Source organism: Alligator mississippiensis, chromosome 2 (assembly GCF_030867095.1).
Source record: "Alligator mississippiensis isolate rAllMis1 chromosome 2, rAllMis1, whole genome shotgun sequence".
In the NCBI taxonomy this organism is placed as follows: Eukaryota; Metazoa; Chordata; order Crocodylia; family Alligatoridae; genus Alligator; species Alligator mississippiensis.
In genome coordinates, this window is record NC_081825.1 from 237,606,164 (window position 1) to 237,618,519 (window position 12,356).

At 37.6% G+C, this 12,356-nt stretch overlaps 2 protein-coding genes across 3 annotated transcripts in view; one reads left to right on the forward strand and one right to left on the reverse strand.

Moving 5' to 3' along the window:
* The window catches only part of ZNF106 (zinc finger protein 106), a 64,215-nt gene extending 59,031 nt beyond the window's left edge, over positions 1–5,184 (forward strand). The window contains exon 22 of the mRNA XM_014595517.3: positions 530–5,184. Coding sequence (XP_014451003.1) covers positions 530–586 — 57 coding nt within the window. The 3' untranslated portion in view covers positions 587–5,184. The remainder of the gene's footprint in view (positions 1–529) is intronic.
* A 1,913-nt stretch (positions 5,185–7,097) lies between these two features.
* Positions 7,098–12,356, reverse strand: part of CAPN3 (calpain 3) — a 68,007-nt gene continuing 62,748 nt past the window's right edge. For both annotated transcript variants that reach the window (XM_006258487.3, XM_019496567.2), the window contains 3 exons: positions 10,829–10,945; positions 9,851–9,909; positions 7,098–8,250 (listed from right to left, as the gene is read on the reverse strand). In XM_006258487.3, coding sequence (XP_006258549.1) covers positions 8,224–8,250; positions 9,851–9,909; positions 10,829–10,945 — 203 coding nt within the window. In that variant the 3' untranslated portion in view covers positions 7,098–8,223. The remainder of the gene's footprint in view (positions 8,251–9,850; positions 9,910–10,828; positions 10,946–12,356) is intronic.

Genomic DNA, 12,356 nt, shown 5'->3' on the forward strand with positions numbered 1-12,356 from the left:
CTTCAAATTAAGAAACAAGAGCGTGCTTTTTCAAAGCTATGAATGACATTTATGATGTTTAAATCACCGATTGGATATGTTGCAGTTATTTCCACACAACTTAAAACAAATACTGGAAAAAAGATGGATATAATTTCACTTGAATTTTATGGGAAGTTTTTGGTAGCCATGTTGGTCTGAGACAAAAAGAAATGCAAAAATTTCTGAACTCTTGGTTCAGAAATAATACCTTTTATTAGACCAACTAGGACGTTGCAAAAAAATTATCTTTTTTCTGCAAGCTTTCGGGCTCAAACGCCATTCATCAGGCTCTGGGAAAATTAGAGATGATAAAAAGTCCCCCATAGGTGGGAAACAAACTTCATTTTTTTGCACATTTATATTATACATATTCATGTCCGAATATCTTGACATAAATTTCAGGAGGTTAAAGCAGCAACGTCTTATCCTGCTCTGAATGCTGCACACTGACAGCTTCTAGAACCCGTTATACCACATTTTTAATGGATGTTTTTCTGTCTCCTTCCAGGATGCTGTAGGGCACATTGAAAGACATGCTGAGGAGGACAGCAGGATTGACTCATGAAGCTTTTTTTGTCTCCCACATTGGGAAGTAATTTTATTCATCAGAAATATTCCATGCATCATCTGCCTGTTACCCCACCTCTTTTCCCATGCTTTTCCTCCTTGGAATGCAAAAAGGGAGTGGGGCCTGATGGCTTGATTACAGAGATTGCATGTCTCATGCAGCCTTGTAGAAATGGGAATAGTCCATTGAGACTCAGACCAAACAGCAGAATTTTTCAAGTTTTAATTAATCAAAAAACACAAAGAAAATCTCCCATCTCTTGTCTGCCATTTGAAGAATCATATTCTGTATGTGTAAGTTTGAGCATTCGGAGGGGGGTGCTCAGTACCCAGATTAAAAATAGGTACCAGCATTTGCTACTTTATCTTAAAATCTGTAAGGATTTAACCAAGGTGGGTACTGTTTACATGTCTGCTTCACGTTGTATCTAAGTCCCACAAATACATTCAATTTTGGTTTTTGCCAGTTTTAATAAAATATTGCTAACAAGAAAGACGCATGTTTTACAAAGAGTTTAAATTAATTTCCAGTACAAATTTTGGCTATCTTCATAAAACTGTCTGGCCTTTTAACACGGGACTGAAATAAATGAACAGTTCCTCTTTTAAGGAATTGAAATGTATACTTTAATATTTTTATTCTTATTTTGTCTAAAAGTTGCTCTAACTGGTAAAAATGTATACAGTGACTGACTGGATTTTATTGTCCTACACATTATATTCCGTAAGAGAAAGTAAGATAAGAACAGACACTGTTTGAAATGTATTATAGCAGCAAAACAGTCAAACTATTGGGTCCATTAATCTGTCAGAATATTAGGCAACTCATTACCAGACAATATGGAGAGTGACACCAATTTTTATTTTGCATTTAAACACCAGCACAGTATAATTATAATCATTATTGTGTTGATATGGCAGTAGAGCTTTTTTCTTTTTTTTTTTTTCCAATTTTGGGACAAAGTAACTAATATTGCCAGACTTTTATTTTATTTTATTTTATTTTTGTTGAGATCTTGTATGGAATATTAGCCGGTGGCACTGTTGTGCTGACTTATGGAAACTCAACTTATTAAAGATAGGCACAAACACCACATAGCTAATGACAGTCATTTTGTGTTGCTTTGTTTATGTTGTAAACACAGACTGCATCAGGTTCACATTAACTCAAGTTTATCATGGGATTGTGCAATAAAGAAGGCTGCTGGTTTTGGAGCAGGATGTTAAAGTCTGAGGATTTCAAGCAGAAGCTGAGGGTATCAAGTGCATATCATTTATATAAAGCTTGTTTCTACAAATGCTTCTGAGGGATTACCTTTTCATTTGCTTCTCAGGGAGACTGAAATCTCATTTGTGCATTTGGAACAACAAAATGAAAAAAAACGCTCTTTATTCATTTGATAGTTCCTTTGTTCTCTTAGGCAGTGGGACTGAAAGTAGCAGAGGCTTTCTTCTCTCCTGTTTTAATAACCAGCTCAAGACAAGACAGGAAGAGTTCCTACCAGCTATGCACAGAAAGTAAAAAAACAAAAAACAAAAACCAACAACCACCCAGCAGTGTTAAGACTATTCTTCCCATGAGCAAGAACCCTGTGGGCGTCTGAATAGGCTCAGAGTTCCATGCAACATCTCTTCAGCTACTTGATCAATACTTAGATATGCCAAATACAAATTAAATTAATGTTATGGCCTCACTCTTTGATAACAAGCTGCCCACCTAGTAATCTTCAATGAAACTAAAGTGAAGGTTTCACTTAAGGTGTTTTGGAGTCTCTTTGAGATTAATTCTTTTAATATTGTCTAGAAAAAATTCTAATTGCATAAGGTCAGTGTTTTTTCTTTCAATTTTACCTCTGTATCTCTCCTTAGGTACAGAATATATTGACACCCTATTCCCTAAACTGTAGGGGAAAGCTTCTGGGCCAAAGGCTCTTTAATAGGTTCCACATTGTTAAGGTTTTCTGTCGAAGAGACTTCACCAGTGAAAAACTGTGATTTGGATCTTAAGCCAAGATATTCTTTGGATAGAGTACTTTAAGTACAATTCAGGGAGATCCCTAAGCAGTGTGGTATTCATTTTGTGATGCAGTCAGTAATGTTGTAGTGTCATCTGGGCCACCTCTCTCACAGTGAAAGAAGATAAGATTTATTTCAGTTTTAAAACACAAAGCTGTGGAAAGCCTAAAAGATAATTTCTAAACTATTGACATTCAAAAGCTCTTGAACCACAGACAAGGGAAATGGAAAGGTGTGTTTGTTTTTTTTGTTTTTTTTAATTAGGATATTGTTAGTAGAATGTGATTTGAAGTGGAGGCGCAGAGCCATGTAATCAAGGGACAAGCCTGCAGTATGTAGTGTTTGTTCCCATTCTGAGAAGTGATGTGCATGTGGATTTTATTGCTCTTTCTTGTGACATTTCACATTCTCCCAAGTTTTTCACTGTATTTGGGAAACTGTTGATGACTGAAAGAACGTAATTGTCCTTTTCACTATGTTAAGCATTACGGGGGATATACTTCTTACTTTTTCTATTTTTAATTTGGCTTCCTGATTTATAAGTTGTTTTGTTTTTTTTTTTCTTTTTAGTTAAAGTGGGTGTGAACAATGACTTCCTTTTGAATCCATTTCAAGACATCAGAGACCTTTTCTTTTGCTGGTGTTTAAGCTATCCTTATGAAGTAGTTGGAATTGTTTAAATGTAGCTTTATAGTGTACATCAGAGGGTAAGAACTAGCTACGGCTCCCCTATGGATGTCTTTATTTGATAGCTTCCACCAGACACTGATGTTAAGAACCTTAGGACTAGTGGTGGGACAGGAGGTATGTAGCTGGATGGGCCTTTAAAAATATTTGGCTGTATATTTATAAACTTGTAGCTGCTTCTGAGGTCCAGAAAAGAGTGTCAGAACATTTCACTGTGTTGCAGCAAACCATTAGAGATGAGGCTAAGTGACAAAACTGTCAGGGACTTGGGATTTGCTTCTGGGCCCATCTGTAGTCTGCTTTTATGTGCTATCCAGCTGGAACTAGGCAAGGTTGATTTAATGGCTACTTGCTTCTTCTAGACATTAAACTGCTGCAGGTACAGTAGTTAAAGTTAATAGAACATTAGTTAATTAAATTAAAGCCTAGGGTACAAGTAAATGTACTCCCCATGTCTCAACCCATATAAAGTCTGACTTCTAACATCCATGCACTCAGAAAAGAGCTAGAAATTGTATGGTAAGAGGGGAATATTACTGAGTTTTGAAAGAGACTAGGTGTCTCTTTGAAAGCAATATTGCATGTCTGAAGCCTGTATTAAAGACGGTGTTTGGTTTTTCATGAAAGGAGAAGTTGAGAAGGGAGATGACAAGAATGTGGCTTTTGTTTGTTTTTTATTATTATTTTTTGTTTTTATTTCTGTCTTCACAAAGGATTGAATTATTTCTATGTGTAACTAACATATGGTGGTCTTGTTATATCACCATTTTTTTTCCGTAAGCAATATTGAAATTTTAAAGCCTTGACTTTTTTTATGGTGCAAGTGTTCAGAGCAAGGGAGAGAGTGTATGTAAGTGGAGTAATTCTGCCAAATGTTAGGTAAACTTTATACCTGTATCCTGGATCACAACTTAGTGCTCTCAGAAAACAAATAAATCACTAGGTCACATATTAGCAATCTTTCTATCTTTTTAGTCATCTTTTTCCCATCCATTTATACAACTTTACTGGGAGAAATGATAGTTAACTGAGGATGTTGGAATACAGGTTAAATCTGTCCCCTTCTCCCCCTACCTTCCCAAGGTACATTAATTACTAGGCTTTGGTCAGTAAGGGCCATCTTGAAGTAGACGGGAATAATTTCCACCAGTGCCAAAAGAAAACCTGTTCATTGGTACCAAGATGCATTAAATACCCCAGCTTCTGCTTGCCCCCTTGTGACAAATATGTAGACTGCACATATTCACCAGCAGAACAGTTGACAGTTGTGTATGTTGCTTGTTACAAAACAGCAAGGGATTGGCTGTATAGTGCTTTGTCCAAGAAGTGAAGATCTATATAGGAGTTTAAAGACCTGCACAGTCCAACACTTCTGGATCAACATGAACAAGGAAGAACAAAACCTCTAAATTCAGATTAATTTCTAGCAAAATGTGGTTCCTGTGGATAATTCTGCGGTCAGGACATGATGATTTATTTCTTGTAGTTGATCAGAAACTCAAGAATTAATGTTAATAAGAACAAAAGAGAAAAAACCCCAAAACAATGTAGAACATGTAAGCAAGATCAGGAAAATTGTTTCAGCTATTGTCTATAAAATATTTATTCAGCGAAAATGTAGAGCAAACCATGTAGTTAAAGTGTAATATGCACCTGTCAGCTTTTCAAATTTCATTTGACTAGAAATGTTAAATCTAGTCTTTCTAAGAATCAAAGTGGAATAAAACAATGTGGGTTTTAAGTAGTTCAAAAGTAAAGCTGTGTAGATCATGTGCACAGATTTGAGTTGGCCTTTCCTCTCATTTTGGTAACAAAGCTGTGAACCTATTAATGAAACTTTATAAAGAATAAAATATTGGGAGGGGAGAGAAATAAAAGTTGTTTATAATGACATTCTGTTTGTAGTCTTAATTCTTATCTTCATTTTGAATGGACTTATTTTTCACTGGATAATTTAAAATTGTTTTAATTTATGCAACTGATTCTCTCTTATCTGGAATGAACTGAAATAAGACACTGGCATGCACTTTCTTTTGGGAGGTAGTAGTCTACTGGGCTTTGGGCAGGGTTAGAATGCACTCATCCTTCTGTTTTAGTCTGCTGTACTAGAGTTATGTGACCTTAAGCAAGTTACTTAACCTTTCCATTTTCCAGTCCATCACATGGGGATATTTATTACTCAACTGTCTCTTACAGATAATGTGAATGGGTAAATGTTCATTTAGTACCTTGAATATAAATGCCAATATTTTCACATGTGCATGCTGAAATTGAGCTCCTACTTAAAATTTTCAAAGGTGTTGAAAGATAAAATTCAGGTTCTTGACAGGCATATGCCATGTAGAAATAAAAAAAAAAAAAGAGCTAAATCAGCAGGGTAAAAACCATGTAAAAAAGATGCATATAAATGGCTGTCTTGAAAGCCAAAGTTGAGGCAATGTATCAAGCAAGTTGTATAAGAGAATCTTTTATTTGTGACCATTAAAAAATGCAGTCTACAAAAAGAAAAATCCCAAGGTTACATAGGGTGTTTGTCAGGAAGACACTAAACTGGGAGCTACATGGAAGAAGTGTGCAAGTACCATCTCTGTCTGCTGCTGTGCCTTGTGGCACCACTATTTTAATATTCTTCCCCTGATATTACACTTTTCTGGTAGAAAAAGAGGGTTGGGGCAGTCTGAAAGTTGATCATTTTGGGCTTCCTATCTAGACGTTTTGGATTCAAATTTATTCTTAAATATAATTCCAAGAGATTAAACTAGCTGGATTTGCATGCTCTTTCATAATAATTAATACCTTCTGGTATTTAAAAATAATAAGTTTGAATATCTTCTTTTCTTCCTTTACCAAGGCCTACACACCTGATGATTTTTAGGTTGATTTCATTTAAAATATTTTGGTGGGTAGGGCAAATAAGTGCCTTTTAGTTTGAAAGTAAATCTAAGGAACTGATTGCATCTAACAAATGTTTTAATGTGTATAGGAGAGACTTTGTTTGTTTGATTTTGGGCTTGTGTGTGCTTGATAGTGAATTCCAATTTAAGGTAGAGTTTGAGTTTAAAGTACAGTAGCTATTCCTGAATAACCCCATGCACAGACACAACTAAAAATGTTGTCCCCTTCTCAAAATATTCTAAGAAAGTTTTGCCAAACTGTCAGAACGTTTATCAGCCCAAAGCAGGCATTTTTTTCCTCCACTCTTACCAGTTTTAAAAAGTCATTTGCCCACCAGAATTTCTATTACATTATAAGTTGGCCTGGATTCTTTGCTGAAAGAAAAACAACCTATTTGGTTCATCCTTTTCTTATCTCGATAATTCCTTTTGAATCTAAATTGTGCTTGTTACGTTTTTTGTTTTTTCATAAGATCAGTATAGATCACATACAGTATTTGGCATGGTATTTAATGAATTCTACAGTAAAACTCTTCTGTCCCAATTATATATCTGAGGCCATAGTTTACCCACAGCATATAAAGAAAGAGGCTATAATCCCAACAAAACTTAATGTCCTTAAAATTTGGTTTGTTCCTGTATGTGTTTTTTTTGTTGTTTTTTTTCTTTCATCCACAGCTTTGTACCAATGGCCCACTTGTGCTGTCCTCAAAGATACTGAAAATGGATAAACTAAGCAAAAGTTCTTGTTCTTCAAATTTGCAAAGATCCTAAGTAATATGCGGGTGCTTCAGGTTCTGTGTTGATTTAGTGTTGACAAGTATCCCATTTTCTAATGTACAAGAGCATGACTAAACACTTCAGTCTTTTCCACTTCTGAGAAATGAAGGGACAAACTACAAGTAGCACAGGTATTTTTTTTAGAGTGCACATGTACAATTTATTTTTTAATCCAAATTACAATAATACAAATTCCTCAAAATAGTTGCAATGAATTAAAGTGCTTATGATTCTTGTAATTAGTTAATAGTCTGGGAATCACCTTCTAAGACAATAAAAGGCAAAACTGAGTTTACAGTACTCTTGCAGGAAGTGATATTTTCTTTTATATCTGTTTTAGGCATGCTGTCAATAATCCATCTGGATGGGTATTGCTGTAAGCTTAATGTTTTCTCATCTCATTGTTTTAGAGGGGTGCTTGAGGATAGTTCAATATGCTTGTTTTTCTCTTGCATCTTAATCAGCAGCAGGAAGCCAAAGTACTGAGAAGGAAGATCTCCAGATTGCAGCACAAGCTGGTGGCAAGCAATTGCTTAAATATGCCCTTTTTAAAAAAGATCTTCAAATCCCTAACTTTCCTTTCTGTACATCAAATCAGTGCTAAAGCTGAGACTGGTTTGGGCTTGCATAGGTTTGTGTTGAAGAACATATAGTAACTAGAACTGATACAACAAAAATTTCAGCAGAGGTCTAGCTTACTTACACTTTTGTACAGATTTCAACATAGCTCCACTGTGACCTCTCATAAATACAATACTGTGCATCGCACTGAAAGTTTAAAGTACGGTCAGTCTGTGAGTTATTGTCAAGGAGGAAGTTGTAAAGAAGTACCAGTAATAATGCTTAAATCAGAATTGGAGCAGAAGAGCCAAAGACTAATTTTTGATGAGTAAAAAGATAGCAGTGACAGCTATGACTTTGAGTTCAGCTATAGACCCAGTCTTGCTGCAGACTTTGTCAGCCTAGGATTACTAGTTATGGAGAGGAAGGAAAAGATTTCAGTCATCAATAAGTTAACCTTTATTGGTAAAATTAGATATCCATAACAAAGTCTTGGAAAGATATTTCTGCTTGTTCCTACATTATCCCTCCTACTACTTGCCACAGCAACTTGCATATTCTGGAGCCTCCTTGCTCTAGTTATCATCAAGTGAGACAGATGCCTTGGGAGTTTCTTGTTCATACAGTTGCTTCTAACAAATCCTGAGTATTTTGGGGAGCATTCACAGCTGAAGAGAGGGAGGCCAGCCATTTGATGTTAAGCGTACATGGTGAGCTGCAGCCACTGAAAGAATTAGTGTTAGAGTGATTGAGTAATTTGACCACTAACAGAGAACAGTAAGCTGTTGCTATTCATAGATTTCATGGATTTTTTAGGGTCTGAAGAGACCTCAGTAGATCGAGTCCAACCTGTGCCCTGGGCAGGAAAGAGTGCTGGGGTCAGATGACCTCAGCTATGTGCTTGTCTAGTCTCTTCCTAAAGACCTCCAAGGTAGGGGAGAGCACCACCTCCCTTGGAAGCCCGCTCCAGATTTTGGCAACCTTCACTGTAAAGAAATTTTTCCTGATGTCTAATCTAAATCTGCTCTCCATCAGTTTATGGCTGTTGGCTCCTAGTAACCCTAAGGAGCTCCCTGGTGATGCTTTTTATTGGAAGTACTGTATTAGCTGGGAGAGATGTTAGATAAGCTTTCAGACAAAATGCCCTTCTTCAGGTCTGGTTTCCAGTGTACTGTCATAGTTTCCCATTGTATAGCCTATGGTGCTTCATATGGATGGTATGCAAGTTATCTAGTTTTGCAGAAATGCAGCCATTGCTTCTAGCAGGCAGCAACTCTCCTCAAAAGTACTAGTGATGGTGGTAAAATTTTGTCCCAGGACACCTGCTCAAATTCCTATTGCTAGGAAAAATGTCATAAAATTCTGCATGCTTCTTCAAGATATGTACATCTTGTTAAAGACATGGAAAAGATTTGTATAGAGTAAACTGCATGGATCTCACCTTATTTACTGTTAAAGGATGAAGGGGTAAATTTACTCTGCTATTGTTTGAAAAAGTAATAATAGGGGACATAAGTATTTTAAACAAAAGGAACAATTTGTTAGAAGTCCATAGAGCAACTGCAAAAGGACTTCACCTATTGACATACCCATGGTGTGAACATTAGTATTTAATTGTTCAGGATAAAATAAAACTTTATAGCTCTATACATTTTGATTGAGAGTATCCACTATAGAGGGAAAAAATTTATACTTTTACTACAGCTAATCAAATTCTCAGTAGGATCAGAACTTTTATTCTGCCTTTATTCTGTATATTGTATAAAAACATCTGTTGAAACTGTGTGACCAGAGTACACTTAAGTCTCACCTGAGCTGGCTCAGGGAATAGGCAGATTAGCTAGCAATGTCTCTCTTGTTTCCTTTCTCTATTACTTTGTATATTTTTTTCCTCAAGCCGTTTAGGACACTTGAAGCATGTTAAAACTATAGACTACTCAACTAGTTAACAGAGCCTCAAAAAGCAAACATAAATTTGAGTTTTACCTTTGTAAATGGGAAGAAATAAACTTCTGTTCAGAAGCTTATTACAAAGCAATGTAAAATCCTAAAAGCATTGTACATGACCATATAAGCGTATTTGTTAGCATGCTAGTAGTGTAACTGAGTAGAAAAGGCTTTTATACAGTTGCCCATCCCTAACAATGGAATGAATCCATTCCACATAAAATCTCTAGCTGACTTCATGGAATATCTTCCCATTTGGACAGCAGATTCAACTTAACTCTGGCAAGGGTCTCAAGTGTAGCGGTGGTGAAGGAAAAGAATAAAAAGACCATTTATGCCTATATCCCCAAGTAAAGTGTCAAAATAAGATTATTTACCTCCAAGACATTGAGTTTAATGATGCCATCTCCATCTTTATCAAAAGCATGGAATGCTCCTAAAGGAATGGAAATAAAATGGATATGATTACTATGGCTAGGTAAAGGTTATACTTTATAGCGTACCAAGGTGCAATCCCAGTGTTTTGCCTAATGGTGGGTAGATAATTATTTATTTGGCTTAAGGTGCTTTCCTGCAGTATTGTTCTCAACTGGTGCCAACAAAGGACAGTGGCTTATTTTCCTTGGGATTTAGGCTTGTCGTTCCTTAGGATAGGCTGATCATGTTGCTGTCCATGAGCATATGTGCAAAAACCTTAACTTCATATTGACCAACAGCATGTATAAGAGTGCTATCTCAGTAAATTTAATAATTGTAACCCAAAATGGAAAGGCTGAGATATAAGATCCTTTAATTATTACATGCTGCAGCCTAACATTGGGGTGACCCACCTGCCTCAAGTGGCACAGGGAAATGAATTCCAGCAGTGAGGGGCCCCTACTGCTTTTATGCCCTGGATGTACACTTCCAGGCCATGTTGCAAGATTATCTGCTGGGAAGTGTGGCAGTACATAAGTGTGAGAGGCTGTTTTGGTTCCCATTCCATATATACACACATGTTGTAGCTGAGTGTGCTGAAAAATCAGTGTTAGGAAAAATCCAGTTAGAAACATTAAGGATCAGTGATGCAGACCAGTACCAAAAATCTTTCAATGGTAGCTCTGTTTCAAGGAAAATCTTATGTTGCCTATAGCCCTATGAAATTTTAAAATAGTTGGTGCTGGGAGGAGGGAGTTCACAGACCCTGAGGCTTATAGCTGGAAAAAATGGAAAAGCACTACTGAACAAATTAAGATCTTTGCTGATATAATTAATCTTCATAATGATCATCAGCATTAACCTTTCAGTAGTGCTTTTGCTCTGGAATGACTATGTGGTCTCGGTGAGAGAAGTGCGTAAACATGAGAGACACTCACTGAACATTCCTTCCAGGCGCACAAAGCAGCAGATAAAGCTGTCAAAGTCAATGTTCATGTTCTTGTCAGCATAGCGCATTGTGATGATGTCGTAGAGTTGATTGTTTAGGCGGAATCCTGTGGAGGAAGAGAAATGGAAGACAACTTTCCTTCAGCTTATGGCATGTTTCTGCCACCTGCCTGCCCAAGTAAAATAAATTGGGGGGCAGTTAGCAGTTCTTGAGCCTAACCACAGCTGAAGCTGAGTGACACAAGAAAGATAAAGTTCAACAAGTGTGATAAGAGTCAGGTTACACTTTCAAGAGGCAAAATCTGTTTTAGAATTACTGTTTAAGAGTAGCCTAAAAGCGTACTTGTTACCTCCCATGTTAGATGTGAACAGAAGGTCCTTCATGCCCCTGTGGCTAAGTGCAGACAGTTGGGGGGAATAGGGAGAAGTTAGATTGGGTTAAAAGGGCTGCCCAATCTAATTTATAGGTATGGCCCTTACTCTTAGATAGTCTCAGTGATCAGAAATCGATCTAAACCCATAAACTGTACAAAAGTTCCATACACATAGACTAGTCTATAAATGGTGAAACCCGGTCTAAAATAGCCCTGAATCAATGTACACTCAAACTTAATAAATCTAGGTTAGACCAGGGCATGGAACTTCAGTACAGCTAACTGCAGCTCTGGGGCTGGGCCCACTCACTAGCCTCAGCCCCAGGACTGCACTTTCCCTACCCAACCCCCTAGCACTGGGCCATTTTTAGCCCCTGGCTCCTTGTCTGCCCCCCACTTCAATTTGCAGGATGGGGGGTAGGTTCACTGGGGGGGTTTGGAGGGCTAAAAATAGCCCCTGTTCCCCACTCCTGAGGCCCTCATGGACCCTGTAAATCCCCCTAATCCTACCACACCCTCTAATCAACAGGTAGCTGGTACGTTCCTTCCTTGAAAAAGCTGTTTAAGAAGAGCTAGAACTAATGGAGAGAAGCTTTGTTTTCTTAATGGGTTGATAAACACTGAGTTAGGGGTGATAAATATTCACTGTTAGGCTGCTAAGGATGGGGGAACCCCTCCCTCCAGGGCCTGGCCATGCCCCCTCCCGGTCAACACTGTAGAAGAGACAGGAGGGCTGCTCTAGTGCACCCCCTCCCTCCCCCCCAGCTTCTAGCCTGAGCCACTGCAGGAATGTGCCTGAATTTTTTCAGTCCAGAGGGCATGTCTATACAGTTACAAACCAGTTTAGCCTAGCGAGGTTAGATTAACCTGCAAAGATTGAATTAATTTAGGCTTAGGCTTTTTGAATGTCCCTAGCCCAGGAGGTCATATAGTCTAACCCCTTGCTCAAAGCAGGACCACCCCCAACTAGATCATCTCAGCCAAACTTTGTCTAGCCAGGTCTTGAAAACCTCCAAAGATGGAGATTGCACCACCTCTTTGGGTAAACTGTTCCAGTGTTTACTACCCTCCTAGTGAGAAAATTCTTCCTAATACCCAATATAAACTTCCCTTGCTCCAACTTGAGACCATTGCTCCCTGTTCT